Raw genomic sequence first — 22,009 nt, 5'->3', positions numbered from 1 at the left:
AGATGAACATCAACAAAAGCAAAACGAAGATAATGGAATGTAGTCGAATTAAGTCGGGTGATGCTGAGGGAATTAGATTAGGAAATGAGACACTTAAAGTAGTAAAGGAGTTTTGCTATTTGGGGAGCAAAATAACTGATGATGATCGAAGTAGAGAGGATATAAAATGTAGACTGTCAATGGCAAGGAAAGCGTTTCTGAAGAAGAGAAATTTGTTAACATCGAGTATTGATTTAAGTGTTAGGAAGTCATTTCTGAAAGTATTTGTATGGAGTGTAGCCATGTATGGAAGTGAAACATGGACGGTAAATAGTTTGGACAAGAAGAGAACAGAAGCTTTCGAAATGTGGTGCTACAGAAGAATGCTGAAGATTAGATGGGTAGATCACATAACTAATGAGGAAGTATTGAATAGGATTGGGGAGAAGAGAAGTTTGTGGCACAACTTGACCAGAAGAAGGGATCGGTTGGTAGGACATGTTCTGAGGCATCAAGGGATCACCAATTTAGTATTGGAGGGCAGCGTGGAGGGTAAAAATCATAGGGGGAGACCAAGAGATGAATACACTAAGCAGATTCAGAAGGATGTAGGCTGCCGTAGGTACTGGGAGATGAAGAAGCTTGCACAGGATAGAGTAGCATGGAGAGCTGCATCAAACCAGTCTCAGGACTGAATACCACAACAACAACAGCAACAATTGCGAAAGTGTTGCCGGTGCAGGATTTTGTGCACAAACTGATCTCTCGATTATGTCCCAAAAATCTTCAATGGGATTCACATAGGGCGATCTGGATGGCCAAATCATTTGCTCGAATTGTCTAGAACGTTCTTCAATTCAATCTGGAACAATTGTGTCCCTGTGACATGACATCGTTGTTTGCGAATTGAAGTCGACCAATGGCTGCAAACGGTCTCCAAATAGCTGAACATAATCATTTCCACTCAGTGATCGGTTCAGTTGGACCAGAGGACCCAATCTATTCCATCTAAACACAGCTCATATCATTATGGAGCCAACACCAGCTTGTACAATACCTTGTTGACATTTTGGGTCCATGGCTTCGTGGGGTTTGCGCCACACTCGAACCCCACCATCGGCTCTTACCAGCTGAAATTTGGACTCATCTGACCAGGCCACGGTTTTCCAATCGTCTATGGTCCAACCGATATGGTCACGAGCCCAGGAAAGGCTTTGCTGTTAGCAAAGGCACTAGCGTCGGTCATCTGCTGCCATAGCCCATTAAAGCCAAATTTCGCCGGACTGCCCTAACGGTTACGTTCGTCGTACGCCCCATATTGATTTCTGCCGTTATTTGATGCAGTGTTGCTTGTCTGTTAGCACTGACAGCTCTACATGCAAACGCCGCTGCTCCCAGTCGTTAAGTGAAGGTCGTCGGCCACTGCGTTGTCCATGGTGAGAGGTAATGCCTGAAATTTGGTATTTTCGCACACTTATGACACTGTGGATCTCCGAATATTAAATTCCCTAACGATTTCCGAAATGGAATGTCCCATGCGTCTAGCTCCAACCACCATACCGCGTTCAAAATCTGTTAATTCTCGTCGTGCGGCTGTAATCACGTCGGAAACCTTTTCATGTGAATCGCCTGTTACAATGGCAGCTCTGCCAATGCACTGCCCTTTTGTAACTTGTGTACGCAACACTACCGCCATCTCTATACGTGCCATCCCTATCCGTTGACTTTCGTCTCCTCAGTGTACATGTATCAACTCTACGAATATCACAATGGTAGTCTTTATCATCAGCATCCAACCAAGATCATATACACTCCTGGAAATTGAAATAAGAACACCGTGAATTCATTGTCCCAGGAAGGGGAAACTTTATTGACACATTCCTGGGGTCAGATACATCACATGATCACACTGACAGAACCACAGGCACATAGACACAGGCAACAGAGCATGCACAATGTCGGCACTAGTACAGTGTATATCCACCTTTCGCAGCAATGCAGGCTGCTATTCTCCCATGGAGACGATCGTAGAGATGCTGGATGTAGTCCTGTGGAACGGCTTGCCATGCCATTTCCACCTGGCGCCTCGGTTGGACCAGCGTTCGTGCTGGACGTGCAGACCGCGTGAGACGACGCTTCATCCAGTCCCAAACATGCTCTATGGGGGACAGATCCGGAGATCTTGCTGGACAGGGTAGTTGACTTACACCTTCTAGAGCACGTTGGGTGGCACGGGATACATGCGGACGTGCATTGTCCTGTTGGAACAGCAAGTTCCCTTGCCGGTCTAGGAATGGTAGAACGATGGGTTCGATGACGGTTTGGATGTACCGTGCACTATTCAGTGTCCCCTCGACGATCACCAGTGGTGTACGGCCAGTGTAGGAGACCGCTCCCCACGCCATGATGCCGGGTGTTGGCCCTGTGTGCCTCGGTCGTATGCAGTCCTGATTGTGGCGCTCACCTGCACGGCGCCAAACACGCATACGACCATCATTGGCACCAAGGCAGAAGCGACTCTCATCGCTGAAGACGACACGTCTCCATTCGTCCCTCCATTCACGCCTGTCGCGACACCACTGGAGGCGGGCTGCACGATGTTGGGGCGTGAGCGGAAGTCGGCCTAACGGTGTGCTGGACCGTAGCCCAGCTCCATGGAGACGGTTGCGAATGGTCCTCGCCGATACCCCAGGAGCAACAGTGTCCCTAATTTGCTGGGAAGTGGCGGTACGGTCCCCTGCGGCACTGCGTAGGATCCTACGGTCTTGGCGTGCATCCGTGCGTCGCTGCGGTCCGGTCCCAGGTCGACGGGCACGTGCACCTTCCGCCGACCGCTGGCGACAACATCGATGTACTGCGGAGACCTCACGCCCCACGTGTTGAGCAATTCGGCGGTACGTCCACCCGGCCTCCCGCATGCCCACTATACGCCCTCGCTCAAAGTCCGTCAACTGCACATACGGTTCACGTCCACGCTGTCGCGGCATGCTAGCAGTGTTAAAGACTGCGATGGAGCTCCGTATGCCACGGCAAACTGGCTGACACTGACGGCGGCGGTGCACAAATGCTGCGCAGCTAGCACCATTCGACGGCCAACACCGCGGTTCCTGGTGTGTCCGCTGTGCCGTGCGTGTGATCATTGCTTGTACAGCCCTCTCGCAGTGTCCGGAGCAAGTATGGTGGGTCTGACACACCGGTGTCAATGTGTTCTTTTTTCCATTTCCAGGAGTGTATTTTCAAAATACTACATCGATATTTATAGCTTTTTAAATACTTTACAAGGTGTAGAAGTATGAAACCGGAACTTGGTTGCAATAATTACACGTCTGTTGTTTGAAGCTGATAAACAATATTTTATTCAAAATAGCCTCCATTCTCCCATCTCTCCGCAGGCTATATATGCCACGCCAAAAACAGTTCTTCATTCGAAGTGAACCAGTCAACGAGCCATTTTTGTACATATTCATACGAATTGAAGCGTTGCTCTGCGAGAGCGTGGCCCAGTGATGCAAATAGAAGATAATCGGACGGAGCCAAGTCTGGAGAATAAACCGCATGCCCTAGTATTTCCCAACTAATCGCCTCGTTCGTTTTCCTGACCCGTTTTGCTGTGTGTGATGGGGCGTTACCATGGAGCAATATGGCTTTGTGTTGCCTTTTCCGCCGGCCGCGGTGGCCGTGCGGTTCTAGGCGCTGCAGTCCGGAATCGCGGGACTGCTACGGTCGCAGGTTCGAATCCTGCCTCGGGCATGGATGTGTGTAATGTCCTTAGGTTAGTTAGATTTAAGTAGTTCTAAGTTCTAGGGGACTGATGACCTAAGATATTAAGTCTCATAGTGCTCAGAGCCATATGAAACATTTGAATTTTTGCCTTTTTCCATATTCTGGTAGTTTTTCACATAATACTCAATTTAAATCGATAATTTGCTGTTGGGAGCGAGCAGTGTTAACGGTTTCACCAGGTTTAAGCAGCTCATAATACATGACACCCTTCTGATCCCAGCAAACACAGAGCATTTCCAAAGTTATTTGGTCTTGCAGTGGATGTCGATGGCTTGCCTGGATTCACCCATGATTTACGACGCTGAGGATCCATTTTTCATCACCTGTCAGTATTGGATGGAGAAACGACTTTCTTTTGTATCTGGTTAGCAGCATTTCACAAGTGGTCTTTCGATTTGCTTGCTATCTTTCATTCAGTTCACGCGGAACCCATTTTCCCACTTTCTGCATCTTTCCCATAGGTTTCAGCCGAAGAGAAACGGCTTTCTGCGTCACATTCAGTTGTTCCGCGAGTTCCCGTTGAGTCTGAGTATCATCTTCATCTAATAAGGCCTGCAATTCGTTGCCTTCGAACTTTTTCGGTGGTTTCCCTCACTCGTCCTTTCTCACGTCAAAATCACCACTTTTGAATTTTTTGAACCACTCGAAACACTGTGTTCGCCATGGAGCACGTTCGCCGAAAGCTTCGACAAGCTTCGATGAGATTCTGCAGCAGTTTTCTTCAAATGATAACAGAAAACCAATGCTGTCCGCAAATCGTAGTTTGTAGGCACAAAACTCCACATGTTTACGGCTTTGAAACAGATTCCGGTGTACGGAACTTGGGTTACTGCGTGTTGACATTCGTCGTAGGCCATTGCAGGAAGCAGATGGCGCTGCAGATGCGGTCTCACGGGCCCTACACTGACGTCTAGCACCATCTATAGGGAAATTTCTGTTTCATACTTTTACACCTGTAATAAAAAAATTTCTGTGTGGCTGAAAAGCACACACTTTGTTGCTGACTTTTCGTGTATAGAACCAACAAGGAAAAAAAACATGCTCATCCAATAAACCCTCGCCTCTAACTGACACACACTACACCAGCCTCGAAGCTGCATGTCACTTCCACCATCATGCGTTGGGAGGGCAGGACGCTTCACGACTCGTCTAACAAGCCATCGATTTTTTTCATCCACTTAAATAGCTACACACACACACACACACACACACACACACACACACACACACACTTGGATGACAAGTACACTGTTGTGAGACCTGAGTCTCTGAAAGTACACTGTTGGCCCAATAACAAATTAAAATAATTTGAACACCCTGGTGCCTAACAGTTTTCTTGTGTAAATTTCGCTTGCCTGTAAGGCAAATGCCAGAACTGGAAACCCCTGTCAAATATTCCCAAATCGGGATCCCTCCCGCAATACGCCCATCTTTTTTCTATAATGAGTCTTGAACAGCCTGTCCTATCCGACTGCGTAGAGTATGAGAGGCATTGTAAAAGTGCAATTGAGATGGTGCACTTGTCTCAGCCAGGAAGCAGTCCAGTGTTCGTTATGAAGAACAGCTAGTGCTTGTACCTAGAGATGAATCATTGGCAGGGCTCGAGTGGTGCTCATCGCAACCAAAACTAGAGTATGTCACGTTGGGCAGCGGGAACCACAGTGGGTCAAGTGAAATTCAATGTGAATATAGGCATAGCGTTCACATGATGGCCTCGTCTCCCAAATGGTGAAAAAGCCAACCTGTTTCACTTTCGTATCTGCTGTGAAACAAAACAAAAAGTTTTCACCTTTTACCTACATGGAAAAGTGGTACCGGTATGGCGGGATACCGGTGGTTATCAGCTATCCTTGCAAGGACGTATTTCATTGAATTTATACGGATATGGTTGGTTGCCCAAAAATATATGATAATTTAATGTGTATTCCGATACATCATGCATGTTATAAGAATAATCAACTTCAATAAAGTGCAGCCTAAGGAAATCGGTAATATCTCGCATAATATAAAGCTTTCTAAATCTCCAGTACACATTGACACACGAAGCACACGTATACGTGTGGCTCATCTGAGTAATGGAATGTATCTACGGAGTGTAATGCGCAAATTAATACACCCAGTATTAAAAAAAAACGGAAGGAAAGAACGTCCCATCCACAATTACGTTTAGAAGACGTAGCACAAACTTGTACAGGATTGTGAAAGGGAGTAGAGTCCTTTCCAAAGTAACCATCATGACATTTTCCTTGAGCGATTTAGGGAAACCAGGGAAAGCCTAAATTTGAATGGCTGGATGGGGATATGAATCCCAGTCTTCTACACCTTCGTCTAGTTCTACATACACACTCCGCAAGCCACCGTACGGTGCGTGACGGAGGGTACCCTGTCCACTAATTGCCATTTGCTTTCCTGTCCCACTGGCAAATAGAGCATCTTAATCCAGCATCTCAGCTATGCACCAACTCGCTCAGTAAACGGTTCAAGGTATTCTTAGGAGAGGAAAGATCTTTGATTCGAGTTTTGAAATAATTGGGCACAGATAAAGATACCGCTGGGAAGGTAAAAGTGACGAATTGTCCAGCTGAAACCGTCGCGTAGTGCATAAATCAAGTTACCAACCAGCCGCCGTCCACACTTATAGTTTCCGTGATTTTCCTAACTCACTCCCACATGGTAGGCCACGCTCGATTTCCTTCTCAGTCCTTGTCCAGCTGAACAACCGTTCTGTCTATAGCCTCCCGCCATCGCTGAGACGTTAAAGCGTCATCTTTCTGGTAAATACCTCAACAGTGGCGGCCCCACCAGAGGGTGCAAAGTGTGCACTGCACCCGCATCAGCTCCGGAGGATCGTTCAAGTCTGAATGCATGATCCACCACTAGGCTAAATATTAATTTGTACACAAAACTATCTGTTACTAATTTTATTTCATATACAGTCATGATTAACAGATCCGTTTCATATTAGTGATAGGTTTCTAAACTGGGCGTTGATAACCACGATTTTGACCGCCCTAAACAAACAACAGCAGCTGCTAAACGCTTGCAACTCACTTATTTCATTGGGACCTGCTGTAAGTTGATTTGAAAGTACTGACACTGCCTAGGATTTTGTGAGTACTCAAGTTCGGAAAGTAGATTTTCCGTAAACGTTTTTGTTATTTTTAAAATTGATTAATCATCTGTTTCAGTGTTTTTTTGTTTCTTAATAAACGTAGGTTCTACAAAAAGTGTTTCCAAATAAATTCTAAAACAAAATTAATATCTCAGTATATTTTTCAATACTAGAGCTGGATTAGGTGGTTAGTCTAACTTTAAAATTAGATGTAGTGGCTATAGCTAGATATAGGCTAGAGCCGTCTCTATTGCTTACCTTAGCTGGTTGTATGTTACAGAAATTTACTGCGACAAAATAAAATGCCTGACGTGAATGTGTTACTTGTCTTTTGCAGCATGGTTCCGAGGACAACACCGCACATAATCAAGCGTGGTGTGCCTTTCGCAAACGGGACTCTCGAGCCAGTGTACTGAAAAATTGGTGCATCGCACTCCTTACAGCAGGTAATCGCCTTTATATTTACAGCATAGTCACGCCACTTGCTAATTCAAGTTATGTCTCGTGTCTCAGTAGGTTTCTCTACTTAATTTTCCGTTCGTTTCTGGGGAGCCGTATAAACGTGGGCAGTTCTCTAATTGTCTTCTACAAGAGTTCGTTAAAAGCTGACTTTTATTTTCAGACCACCTTTGCAAGAAATTTTGTGAGCGAGATATTAATACTCACCAACCAGTCTCACTACTACCTCCATTTCGAAGCAACTATAAAAATATTCAAGTTCCATAACATACATATTTCATAAATTATTTAGCCTGTCTCAATTTGGATATCAAAAGGGTCTCTCCACAAATCACCTTATTTTTCCATTCACAGCTCAGACTGTACAAAATTTAAATGAAAAAGAATGTTGACAACTGTTATTTTCTGTGACTTGTCCAAAGCGGTCAAATGTGCAGTTCATAATACGATGGCTATTAGGAAAGTAAGGTCCGATCGGGCGCGAAATGGAAACCACATTGAAAATGCGATAAAGCTTTGCAGAGATGTATTGGGCAGTCTCTCTAGTATACCAGTCGATCGCGTAAAGTAGCTTTTTTTTTAATTCAGAGCGCACAGTGAGCACATAAAGATGCCTAGTTAAACAGTGTCTTCCACACAAAGTATGAAGGCCAAGTGGGAGATTACGCCTGATGTCATGCAGCCAACATAACACAACTGTGATGCGGTTCCTTCTTCATGGCAATTCTCGACCGCACTCTGCAGGGGCAATGAGGATGCTCCTGCAGCGTTTTCGATGGGAATTGTTTGATCATCCACAATGCAGCCCGTAATTGGATGCCCCTGAGTTTCGTCACCGCTCACATGAAGCGCTGGTTTTGAACACAGCTCGTCGGCACAGTCAGCGAGCTGTAGACAAGCGTAGAGAATTGGCGGAAAGCAAAGGCGGTGCCTTCTATGACCTGGGTACTGGAACGGTGGTACAACGCTAGGACAAATGTGAAAGTCGGAGCGGCGACTACGTAGAAACAGTCTGGAACCGCGCGACCGCTACGGTCGCAGGTTCGAATCCTGCCTCGGGCATGGATGTGTGTGTTGTCCTTAGGTTAGTTAGGTTTAAGTAGTTCTAAGTTCTAGGGGACTGATGACCTGAGAAGTTAAGTCCCATAGTGCTCAGAGACATTTGAACCATTTTTTTGACTACATAGAAAAGTAGCTGGAGGGTGTAGGTAACTGTAGCAAATAAAACATTTTTAATTCTCACAGTGGCTTCCATTTCGCGACCGATCGGACCTTACTTTCAGAATAGTCCTCGTATTCTCCTAGAGAAGCTCAGATGTTATGGTATCAGAGGCCCTGTTAGTAGCTGCTTTTCATCCTATCTTACTAAGAGAATGTAGTGTTGCATTAAATAACTGAGGGAGTGTGCACAATGAAACAGCGTCTTCAGCATGGAGAATAATCACTAAAGAAATATCACAAAGATCTATACTGAGTCCACCGCTCGAGGGTAAATCAATAAATGAAACAGAATTTCTAATCTCGAAGTGTTTGTTCTGATAGGAATCTGATCTGGAAGTCACATTTTCAGACTTTTTAACCTTCTTTTCGATAAAACGAATATCGCGCTAGACTAATTTGGCACTGCTTTACCGAATGTGCGAGTAAACAATTTTGTTCGTAACGAGAAATAAACCGACGCTTTCCGTCGACACTGGGCGTCACATCTGCCGCAAAACCAGAGAAAATGAGCCTGCCGACTCTTAGGAGGGAAAGCGGTACATACAGAGTATTACAGAACGTAGTTTTAAAATTTTGGGAGATTGTAGTACATGAAATTCAGAACATTTTGCAACAAGGAACCTACAGTCGGAAATGTGCAATAAAGTTTCTACAGCACAATGCGCTTTCTACACATTCGATAGGCTAAATGAAACACCGTAATACTCTAGTTTGGAAAACGTTTATTGACAATAGAGTACAATAAAATACTGTGAACCGAATTTGCGACTTTACTACTATAGGGCAAATGTTCAATGTGACGACCATCAGCATCGTTACATAATGTGTAACGACGAACAATGTTTTGTCTGATTCTCTGTAAGATCCGCTCTTCCATCTGACAGTATCGAACGCTGTAAAGATGCACTCAATAACCTCAGGTGCTGTTCCTACTCGTATTGAGTATATAAGGGACTTTTCATAGCTCCAGCAGATAAAGTAAAAGAGGGATGAGGTCAAGGGAGTGCATTGACCGAGGGACCAGGCATCCCTTTCCATTTTCTTTCTGCCTGCAGCTGTCTGTGAGATATACCCTAGCTCTACGATGAAAGTGCGCTGGAGTATCATCATACTGAAATCACAAACTAGAGCACAATTGCAAGGGAACGTCCTCCAGAAATTTAGGCAAAGCATTCTCCAGAAAGTCCTGTGGAAGGGTGCAATCGGATGTGGATACTGCCAGTGAACTAAGTGTATTGAGAACACTAGTAAACTTATTACTGTACACTTCATCAGACCACACATTTATACTGCATTGTGTGCTACATGATATGCTATACGATGTAGACAAGATATGACGCAACAGCAGGTGCACACTGCCAAGTAGACAGGCGGTCGAGTGGACACGTAGTGAGAATGAGCAAAGCAAATTCAATGGCACATAAAAGCAAAGACATAAAAAGATCATGGCTCACACGAGTCCACAGACTTTCATCTGAACGCTTTTGACTAAACTCAACAAACTAAGATAAAAACATTCAAATGATTATCTTAAAAATATCTTGGTCCATACAGCTCATAAATTCATAATGTTCGTCTCTTTTTGATCGCTTTGTCATTATGTCTGCTGATATATCACTTGTATGTAAATACAATGTTTTTACAGCTGTGTTAGACAAAGTTCCCTTCTATAATTATGTCTAACTAACATCAGTATGCTGTGACATTTTATGATTTCAAGGACTGACAGACAAATTTAATGTACTCTGAATATCATTAAATAAAGTTACACGCTTTTTATAGCCTCTGAATGCATGCAATAAATTCTTTAAATAAATTGTCTCACGATAAGCCTCAGAAAGAGCCATACACTTAGCCGATGTGCTAGAAAGAGCAACAGTTTTCCGCTTAGCACTTTGCCATGAAATTACGGAGCCACACAAATTATGAATAAAACTGATATGACTCCCTTCCTTGGGACCAATTTTTCCACTCTGCATCTATAAAACCACATAATTCTAAATCTCCTTCAGTAAGCTTCAGACAATAAGCCTTAGCCTCCTTTAAAGATCTCAAAATTCTCTTAGCACATTTTCAATCCTTGTTGGAATATGAATTAATTCAACTGGCTTAAATAGTTCACACTGATTGAAATATCTTACCTCGTAAGTATAGACAAATACATTAAACTACCTATTAGAGCTTGATAAGGAACATCATCTTCCTTATTTTCTTTTTCACTTAGAAAATCAAATTTAGTTTCAATATCAATTTTTACAGTTTTGCAGCGATACTGAATCTTTCCAACTGCCGATCAATATACTTCTCTTGATACAACATCAACATTTCATTTATCTTGTCATATTTGATTCTCATCCCTAAACAATTTTTAGCTGTTCCTTTACTTTGAATTCCAGACTTAACTTATGTTTCAAGTATTCAGTTTCACATGTATCACTTGTGAAAATATAAAAATCACTAATATATTAAGCTGTCATGGGTTCTAAGCCTTTAGCCTAATGTTTTAAAAACAAACAGGGTTCTAATCTAGACCATTTGTAATACATACTATTTAAAACATCATTTACTCTTTGATCCCGCACTCTGGCTGATTTTTTTATTCCATACGTCGTTGTTTTTAATTTTAATACTTTTTCATTACAAGTATTAAAACCTTCAGGAGCTTTATAAAAATTTCCTCTTTGATCTCACAACTAACTTGGCATGAATTTTCCTTCACTGTTGATTTTTTCCTTAAACACCCATTTACACTGCACAGCATAACACTTTATGGAAGATCCCGAGGCAAATGATGTAGCCATTAGCAGAGATGTGACTATTACTGAAAATTTAAACGTTGTAGAAGTTGAAATAAAGACTCCTGAACAAATCGTGAGTTCGGTGGATGGAGACAAAGCAGTCTCATCCTATTGCAAGAGAAGACTTACATGATGTTTCAGAAGACTCCGTTAAGTCAGAGGAAGAAACTGATAGTCAAAAACTTGTTTCACAAGAAGATGAAGTGAAGAAGAGTAGAAGATCACAACAGCACTTCAAACCAAACATGAGATATGATGATTATGAGACTTATTCTTCTGCAGGAACTTCCATTTTGATCCTGCAGGCACTATGAATCAAGACACAAAGGAATTAATGATATTAGCTACCAGAGGGCATTGATTTAAATCAATAATAATAATAATAATTTCGTGTGGCTCAGTGGCTCGGTGCAAGTCTTTCAACTGGACGCCACTTCGGCGACTTGCGTGTCCCTAACCTACCCCAGTTATTCAACCGGAGAAAGCGGACATACAGTATAACGTGAAATCCTTCTGCACGGGCTACTTGAACACGCCTCCCGTCAGACCCAAATTCTCAACTTATCCACACATTACTGATGTAGTGTCCCTTGCCTATTAACCTCATTTCGCCGATTCCTGTGACAGTTCGAGCATAGTGTGCATCTGTACTGAATTGATCACTGGCCGTCCTTGGCATAATTATATATTTGATGTTTGTTCTTTTGGACATGTCTGGAAGAACAGACACCACATAGACGATTAAAGCGAGGACGGCCAGTGATAAATTCAGTGTGGATGCACACAACGCTCGAACTCTTACGGCAATCCACGAAATGCCGCGAGTAATAAGGCTAAGGCAAAGGGGGCACTACATCAGAAATGTGTGGGTAAGTTGAGAATCTGGGTCTGACGAGAGGCGTGATAGAGAAGTCCCTGCAGTTGCGATCGCCAATGTGTTCGCGTGTTGCAGTAGTCAGCGCACTGCCTAGTAGGCAAGAGACCCAGGTACAAGTCCCGGTCCTATACAAGTTTTCAACTGTCCACATTGACTTAAATCAGTACCCACTGACAGCTAATGTCATTAATTCTTTCGTCTCTTAATAAATTTTTTGGCGATTCTGGGGCGAACACAACATTTTTCACTGTGATTTCACTGAGTCTTTCCACCTAATGTTGTTACATCGGCTTCTCCATGCCATGGCACTGCAATTTCAGTCTGATTGGCTGCCACAGTTTTATGCATGCTAACATTGTTCTCTATATTCTTTATCAATTTTTATTTGTTGTGAAATGCACGCTAACACTCGAATCGAAGTACCAGACACTTCTATTAAACGAACCACTTTAAAACACTGCAATGAAGGGCATCTGGGGTTCTGTTAATGAAATTCTTCTGGGATGTTGACGACATAGTCAATATATAAAATTGTCCGACGTTTCGGCCACTATTGGAAGTTGCCGAAACGTCGGACAATTTTATACCTTGACAATGCGGCCAGCAGCCTTGATGAATTTTATAGACGGTGACAATGGGTGACAATGACCGCAGAAGCCTACGCCTACATCTGAGGTTCTATTTTGTCGAATATTATTAACCTCAGTGTCAGGGTACGAGCATCTAAAATGGCCAGTCTTTTTCCACTTATAACAAATAACTTCTTTCTTCCTTAGATGTTGGTGTCCCACACAATTTCATAAAATAGGTTGAGTGTTATTTTTAAATAACGACATAGAAGTCTCATTTGGGTGAAAAGACTTATGTTTCTTTGCCAGTTCTTCACTCTGAAAGCGCTATCAGTGGTAACCTCTTCCACCATATCGATATGCCTGATTATAATTACATCCTTTGTTATAGGAATTCCTGAATGTTCAGTGATCATAATCATCGTAGAGTATTTTTCTGGTAATGCTGCTAACAATAATGACCCGATCAGTTCATCACTAAGCGCAGAACCACTTCCAAGTAGTTTTTGACCATTTTCTATTACTTGATTTACATAGCTTCTCATTGAATGACACTTTTCTACTTGTGCTGATATTAATGTCCTGAATAAGTTTATTCTTCTTGCAAAACCAGAGTCATCAACCAACAGTTTCAGTTTCTGTCATAAGTCCACTTTCGTCACAGCTTCTTTTACGTGCAGATACAAAGAAGGATCAACAGTAAGACTTATTTTCGCCTTGGCCTGGATATCTTCAGCTAAAACTACTTCTGAGATACATTTTGCCAATCCTTCGAGAATAATCACGTTTTCCATTGCAAAAGCATAGTTCACTTCAGTCGTAAAAGCTGGTTACCAAATAGTATCTCAGTATTTGTGTGGCTGTTGGCTTGAAAAAAAAATGGCTCTGAGCACTATGGGACTTAACATCTGTGGTCATCAGTCCCCTAGAACTTAGAACTACTTAAACCTAACTAACCTAAGGACATCACACACATCCATGCCCGAGGCAGGATTCGAACCTGCGACCGTAGCAGTCGCGCGGTTCCGGACTGCGCGCCTAGAACCGCTAGACCACCGCGGCCGGCTGTTGGCTTGAAGCATGGTTTAACAACTCTTACAAACTTCACTCTTATAAACTTCACTCTTACCTTAAATGAATGAATTTTGAAAGTGGTGTTTTAATTATCTGGACTGTAATGTATATTGAATGAATTTCGGTAGTGTAAACCAAGCCGTCTCGTGGGTGTGCAGGGTGGTCCTTTGTCTGAAGCATAAGGACACCGGGATACCAATGAAATAATTAGTTCTTGGGACGAAGTGGCAGCCTTCTCATAGAAATTTTCTGACTCTTTTTTCTGTTTTTCTACACGGATGTTTAAAATATCCTTAATCCGACTGTCTGTCAGAAGTTGGTCACCATAGTCGCAACTAATATTATCCTCCTATGTAATGATTATGTCTTTTTAAGGTGCTTATGTGCTACGATGGATCACACTTCATACCTATAGAGCACTGCAGGCAAAGTCAGCTATCTATGCATGCGTAATTTAAAAAATACTGATAATTCTTCATCCTTGGAGAATAATGTAGGAGGCAGCGCAATATTTACGGCTTTGCGGAAGGTTAGTCTCGTCCAGGTTGTGGCTGCTAAAGGAGATGTGACGAGTGGGCGGGATATGAAACTGGGCAGGTTATGTTGAGGAGAGTCTTAATTTTGAAACAACAACAGTTTAAATTATCTAGACTTCGCATTAGCTGGTGCTGTCGACTAAATTTTCCTGCAGTTTCATAGCTATTACTGTAAGGTTGTATCTACTTGCTCATACAGCGATGTCGTTGACGTGTAGGGCAATCTCCCACAAGCGTAGCGGGTGGTTGGCACTGTTGCCTTACTATGAACCACCTGCACTGCTTCCTACCACATGGAGGTTGACACGGACGATCAGTCGACCTTCCTGTCCTGTGACTAGAAGGGTTCTGCTGGGATGAGGAAGAACAGTGGGACACGAGGTTGGAGAGACTCCCACAGCCCCCCCCCCCAACCTTAAATCAGAACAGGTCTCCATTAATGGGGAAGAGGGGGAGGGGAGGAAACCTGAATTGGACACATGTGATCTTGCATTACGCGACGTCTGTTGTATTCACACAGGCATTGTAATTGAGGTAACCTGGGATAGCCTGGTGTCCACAGTAGGCACGTCTGGCAAGCTCAGACTCTGGCTCAATACTTACTGCGTAGATCGTTTGGCAGCTCTACCTCTTTGTGGTTCTCGTGAACGCTGGACAGTGGTTTCAATAGTGTTGGCTGGAGACTGGTTGTCCACTTCATTTTGAAGGGTCCAAGCCCTTTAATGGGATAGTTTTATCGAATTACTTTCTTATGTGAAGTAAGTTACTGCCAGTGGGTAACCCAAGACTTGACACCTGGGGTTGATAGCCCTACAGTCATCTCTGTATGAGACCCTTGGTCCTTCAACAAGAGATGTTAACAAAACTAGGTAAGCTTGCTGGGCTGTTATTGTCCTGTGCGGAATAAAAAACACTTAAAAGCAATTAAAAAACAATTTCCATAAGTCCAACTTGTAACGGAACATATTAAAGGCTTTACTGTACCGAAGTATGCGATACCCTCCAAATTCAACCAGTTTAACGAGTATTTATGATTATAGAAAAGTTGTTGTGTATGTTAACAATGATTGCGTAACATGTCTCCATAAACAGTCAACCCATTAAATTATACTGAATAACTAACCCACACAAAAGTTAATATCACTTGATCACTGATACAGCAAATGTCATCATGTAAAAACACTGAGTTCATCTTAAATAATTAATATGAAGTACGAAAAATAGTGTACAACTTAGGTATTTTGGATCTCCTTAAATAAAAATCACCCAGTGAAACCTATTTGTTCACTAGGAGCGGTTTCACTTAGTATTCACGAAATCAATCCTGTTTTAGACGAAAACCAATGTATTTCTTAATAATTCATGTTAATTACTTATTTATGCAAATTAGAGAAGTCAATTGACAAACTTCTAGAAAACGGACTTTTTGTAACAAAGAATTATTCTGTCAAGTCAACAAATCTGTCTGTCATTTTAATAACATGTTAAATTATGTCACTCGATGCAAATTAAAAACTTTTCTGCACAAATTATGATAACAGATGTACATGTGACTTGTAAACTATATCTCTTTTTAGTAGTTCTTTGACAATGTTATAAATACGAGCAGCAAGAAGGGTCGGGAGGCAGTCGGAATGTCACTTTGGTACAGTGTGTTAGTGTGTTATTGTTTGAGGTGGATAAACAATGCAAAGAACATGTAACGGAAGTTGTGTTGTGTCATAGTCTTTGGTGGACAGTGGAATTAAGATGGCCACCAGAGAAATAAATATTTGAAGTTTACATATTTGTTGGTTTCGTTCATCCTTTATCATCAAAAGCACATAAAACAAAACACGGGACCTCATGCTTTTTAACCCTAGACAACCAGATTTAGAGCCAGCATCAACATCGAGACACAGCAGCGATCCAGCAAGCAGCAGTGATTACTACAATGCATTGTAATGGCGCCAACCTAACATCAAGTGCTAACAAGCTCCGTAAATGGGAGTGAAATAGTGCGATTATAGCAATTAGCAATATCTACGACCAGGCGACCATTACAAACTTCAGTACGTCATTTGTGAAAGACAAGTACTGGACAGTACCTAGCCCTGAGCCCTGCAGGACCTCACTCATAACATTGTTGATCACTTTGAATGCATTGTTTCCTTATCTAGAAAAATTTGTCTTGTGATATATGATGAAAAGGATTACCACTGTAATAAGTGGACTATCAACTGTTTTCTAAAGATGAAAATATCTCTACTACCTTGACCCACAGAAAATTTTTATCTGTGGCTGCCATGCATCTAAAGTAGACTCTAATAGTTAATATTGCACAAATATCTAAATATTACGTAGTGAAGTTAAGAGTTGTTGATGAATATTTTTCCTTTCCTTTACAGGTTTAGTGATTCACAAGTGAGAAAGTTCAGCACGTCGGCCAGCATGTTGCCATGCCGACAGTGCGCTGCTGTGCGGTTATCTTCGAATGAACTTCGCACGTTACCAGGAACTGTCGGATGCTTTCAGATTCCATAACAGTTTTCTTTAACGCAATAAAAATTTCCAGAAAGGATCTCCTTTCATGTCTCCAAGCGTGAAATTGCGACAAACAAAACCATACCGGCTCTCGAAATTTGGTTTCGCGCTGTATGACATGAAAAAGCATGTGTTAAGCAAATTTAAGAAATCGGCAGCTCACATCAAGGAAAACGCGACGTGGTGCCAAACAGAAGTTTGATCACTCAAGAAACAACAACTGCTCAAATTTATATTTTGCTCATTTACTTCTTAAAAATCTTAACCTTTTCATAAATCTTTCTTTCCTTTAAGTTTCAAATATAATAAAGTTTATGAACGTATTGTGTGTATTATAAACAAACAGTGTAATACAAGTGTATGTCTGGTAAAAAACTAAATAAAGAATGTATTGGTTGTGGAAATACGTAATAGATGTCATCTTATTAACAAAGGGAATATTCCTGGAGACTGCACTGATAAAGCTGAAGCATCCATATCCAGGTCTCAGACCAGCCACTCTACACTCTCCCGAATCACTTTACGCAAACGTCTCCTGGCTTGCTAAGTCTCAATGTGCGATCAAAATTCTGCTGCTGTGGGTTCTTCAGTACTTCGAAACAGTCTCGGGAGTGAGACCCAGTGAAAATTCTAAGAAGGGTGTCTAAATCGTAAAAAAAATGTTATGTTGCTAAAATGGTAAAATGCATGGGTAATGTCTCGCTTATATGTACAAACTGTCGCTTCGTTAAAGCATAGATCTCTGACGTTCTCTTAGCATTTCCTCTTCCAAGACCAGATGTTGGTCACTTTGACGCTACTATGTAGGCTTCAAAGTGTATTCTAACTCTCCAAGATAAGACAACAAAACTGAAAACTTGACCACCTATTACAGGTACATGGATTGGTTGCCTACTTTTTCTGATATTACATATGGTATCCTTACAATATTTTTATTTTTATTTTTATTTTTCTAAAAAGCTTATTTGTTCTCGGAGCAGAGACTAATACGAGGGCTATTTTTTCTTCAAAATCCGACAGGGTGCGAAATGGAAACCGTATTAAATAATCAGAAACGTTTTATTTGCGCCATACAGCTACGTCTTCAAGCCACTTCTCTAATCTCCGACTTAAACATTTGTTGCAGCATTGTACCAACTTTCCAATTCCCTTGCCATAGAAGTGTGCTTTCCGCCAACTCTTTAATCTGGTCTGCAGCTCGTTGTCTGTGTCAATATGTTGTACTCATAGCCAGCGGTTGATGTGAGCAAAGGAATAAAAATCAGAGGAAACCAAGTGCGGGCTCTATGGCAGGTGATCAAATATTTTCCATCGAAAAAGCTGCAGGAGCATCTTTCTTGCAGCTGCAGTATGAGGCAGAGCTCTGTCATCAAGAAGGACAATGCCTGATGACAATATTCCTCTTCGCTTGTTCTGAATTTCCCTTCGCAGATGATTTTCTCGATTCATCTACATCCACATCTACATTTGTACTCCGCAAGCCACCCAACGGGATGTGGCGGAGGGCACTTTACGTGCCACTGTCATTACCTCCCTTTCCTGTTCCAGACGAGTACGGTTCGCGGGAAGAACGACTGCCAGAAAGCCCCCGTGCGCGCTCCAATCTCTCTAATTTTACATTCGTGATCTCCTCGGGAGGTGTAAGTAGGGGGAAGCAATATATTCGATACCTCATCCAGAAACGCACCCTCTCGAAACCTGGCGAGCAAGCTACACCGCGATTCAGAGCGCCTCTCTTGCAGAGTCTGCCACTTGAGTTTGCTAAACATCTCCGTAACGCTATCACGCTTACCAAATAACCTTGTGACGAAACGCGCCGCTCTTCTTTGGATCTTCTCTATCTCCTCCGTCAACACGATCTGGTACGGATCCCACATTGATGAGTAATACTCAAGTATAGGTCGAACGAGTGTTTTGTAAGCCACCTCCTTTGTTGATGGACTACATTTTCTAAGGACTCTCCCAATGAATCTCAACCTGCTACCCGCCTTAACAACAATTAATTTTATGTGATCATTCCACTTAAAATTGTTCCGCACGCATACTCCCAGATATTTTACAGAAGTAACTGCTACCAGTGTTTGTTCCGCTATCATATAATCATACAATAAAGGATCCTTCTTTCTATGTATTCGCAATACATTATATTTGTCTATGTTAAGGGTCAATTGCCACTCCCTGCACCAAGTGCCTATCCGCTGCAGATCTTCCTGCATTTCGCTGCAATTTTCTAATGCTGCGACCTCTCTCTATACAACAGCATCATCCGCGAAAAGCCGCATGGAACTTCCGACACTATCTACTATGTCATTTATATATTTTGTGAAAAGCAATGGTCCCATAACACTCCCCTGTGGCACGCCAGATGTTACTTTAACGTCTGTAGACGTCTCTCCATTGAGAACAACATGCTGTGTTCTGTTTACTAAAACCTCTCCAATCCAGCCACACAGCTGGTCTGATATTCCGTAGATTCTTACTTTGTTTATCAGGCGACAGTGCGGAACTGTATCGAACGCCTTCCGGAAGTCAAGGAAAATTGCATCTACCTGGGAGCCTGTATCTAATATTTTCTGGGTCTCATGAACAAATAAAGCGATTTGGGTCTGACACGATCGCTGTTTCCGAAATCCATATTGATTCCTACAGAGTAGATTCTGGGTTTCCAGAAATGACATGATACGCGAGCAGAAAACATGTTCTAAAATTCTACAACAGATCGATGTCAGAGATATAGGCCTATAGTTTTGCGTATCTGCTCGACGACCCTTCTTGAAAACTTGAACTACCTGTGCTCTTTTCCAATCATTTGGAACCTCCCGTTCCTCTAGAGACTTGCGGTACACGGCTGTTAGAAGGGGGGCAAGTTCTTTCGCGTACTCTGTGTAGAATCGAATTGGTATCCCGTCAGGTCCAGTAGACTTTCCTCTGTTAAGTGATTTCAGTTGCTTTTCTATTCCTTGGACACTTATTTCGATGTCAGCCATTTTTTAGTTCGTGCTAGGATTTAGAGAAGGAACTGCAGTGCGGTCTTCCTCTGTGAAACAGCTTTGGAAAAAGGTGTTAAGTATTTCAGCTTTACGCCTGTCATCCTCTGTTTCAATGCCATTATCATCCCAGAGTGTGTGGATATGCTGTTTCGATCCACTTACTGATTTAACGTGAGACCAGAACTTCCTAGGATATTCTGTCAAGTCGGTACATAGAATTTTACTTTCTAATTCACTGAATGCTTCACGCATAGCTCTCCTTACGCTAACATTGACATCGTTTAGCTTCTGTTTGTCTGAGAGGTTTTGGCTGCGTTTAAACTTGCAGTAAAGCTCTCTTTGCTTTCGCAGTAGTTTCCTAACTTTGTTGTTGAACCACGGTGGGTTTTTCCCGTCCTTCACAGTTTTACTCGGCACGTACCTGTCTAAAACGCACTTTACGATTGCCTTGAACTTTTTCCATAAACACTCAACATTGTCAGTGTCGGAACAGAAATTTTCGTTTTGATCTGTTAGGTAGTCTGAAATCTGCCTCCTATTACTCTTGCTAAACAGATAAACCTTCCTCCCTTTTTTATATTCCTATTTACTTCCATATTCAGGGATGCTGCAAGGGCCTTATGATCACTGATTCTCTGTTCTGCGCTTACAGAGTCGAAAAGTTCGGGTCTGTTTGTTATCAGTAGGTCCAAGATGTTATCTCCAAGAGTCGGTTCTCTGTCTAATTGCTCGAGGTAATTTTCGGATAATGCACTCAGTATAATGTCACTCGATGCTCTGTCCCTACCACCCGTCCTAAACATCTGAGTGTCCCAGTCTATATCTAGTAAATTGAAATCTCCACCTAAGACTATATAATGCTGAGGAAATTTATGTGAAATGTATTCCAGACTTTCTCTCAGTTTTTCTGCCACTAATGATGCTGAGTCGGGAGGTCGGTAAAAGGAGCCAATTATTAACCTAGCTCCATTGTTGAGTATAGCTTCCACCCATAATACTTCACAGGAACTATCCACTTCTATTTCACTACAGGATAAACTACTACTAACAGCGACAAACACGCCACCACCGGTTGCATGCAATCTATCCTTTCTAAACACCGTCTGTGCCTTTGTAAAAATTTTGGCAGAATTTATCTCTGGCTTCAGCCAGCTTTCCGAACCTATAACGATTTCAGCTTCGGTGCTTTCTATCAGCGCTTGAAGTTACGGTTCTTTACCAACGCAGCTTCGACGGTTTACAATTACAATGCCGACTGCTGCTTGGTCCCCGCATGTCCTGACTTTGCCCCGCACCCTTTGAGGCTGTTGCCCTTTCTGTACTTGCCCGAGGCCATCTAACCTAAAAAGCCGCCCAGTCCACGTCACACAACCCCTGCTACCCGTGTAGCCGCCTGTTGGGTGTAGTGGACTCCTGAGCTATCCAGCGGAACCCGAAACCCCACCACCCTATGGCACAAGTCACCACCACCCCATGGCGCAAGTCACGTGATACAGTCGGTGAACAAGATCATCAGTTGTGATTCCTCAGTTTCTCCCGGCGTATTTCTTGCTCAGACAGTCCACGGGTGTACTGCCGGTCCATAGTGTCCAACGGGCACAATATTTCGGCGATTAGACATGTCGCCATCGTCAGGTGCGCTGGCGAACTGAGCTCCTGAGGGCGGACGGCCGTCTTAAGGGGCTCCGGAACGCCATATACGTGCAATGTTAAAATAACGCTTATAAATTACATCTTACCTCACAAAGTATTTGAGGTAGGAATTTGAACTTTTTACAGATTATTTATTGGAATATGGGCTACAACTTAACACAGGGATTTTACAAAATTTTAGTTCAGTTATTAAAGATGATTTTTTTTTCAATTGTAATGAAAATTCACAACATTTTTTTGCAATTTTTTATTTATATATTCAAAAATATACAGTTTCTTGGAAAAAGGCTGTGTTAAATTATGCAGAAGGTACTGTGTAACATTTACTGAAAGTTTGAAACAAATATGTTTGGAAGATCCTTAGAAAACATGTAATTAGTATGAGAAAATAAAAGTTTTGGCAATCGAGCGACAAAGATTGGATTAACTTTTTAG

The 22,009-nt window shown here is 42.4% G+C and overlaps 1 protein-coding gene across 1 annotated transcript in view; it reads left to right on the top strand.

The window, feature by feature from the left end:
• The window catches only part of LOC126185038 (dihydropyrimidine dehydrogenase [NADP(+)]), a 330,209-nt gene extending 312,883 nt beyond the window's left edge, over positions 1-17,326 (top strand). The window contains exons 19-20 of the mRNA XM_049927785.1: positions 7,212-7,320; positions 16,796-17,326. Coding sequence (XP_049783742.1) covers positions 7,212-7,290 — 79 coding nt within the window. The 3' untranslated portion in view covers positions 7,291-7,320; positions 16,796-17,326. The remainder of the gene's footprint in view (positions 1-7,211; positions 7,321-16,795) is intronic.
• Positions 17,327-22,009: the final 4,683 nt, after the last annotated feature.

Source organism: Schistocerca cancellata, chromosome 4 (genome assembly GCF_023864275.1).
Source record: "Schistocerca cancellata isolate TAMUIC-IGC-003103 chromosome 4, iqSchCanc2.1, whole genome shotgun sequence".
Taxonomy (NCBI): domain Eukaryota; kingdom Metazoa; phylum Arthropoda; class Insecta; order Orthoptera; family Acrididae; genus Schistocerca; species Schistocerca cancellata.
Note: the sequence above shows the minus strand (reverse complement) of the source record. Positions and strands in the feature narration are given on the sequence as shown.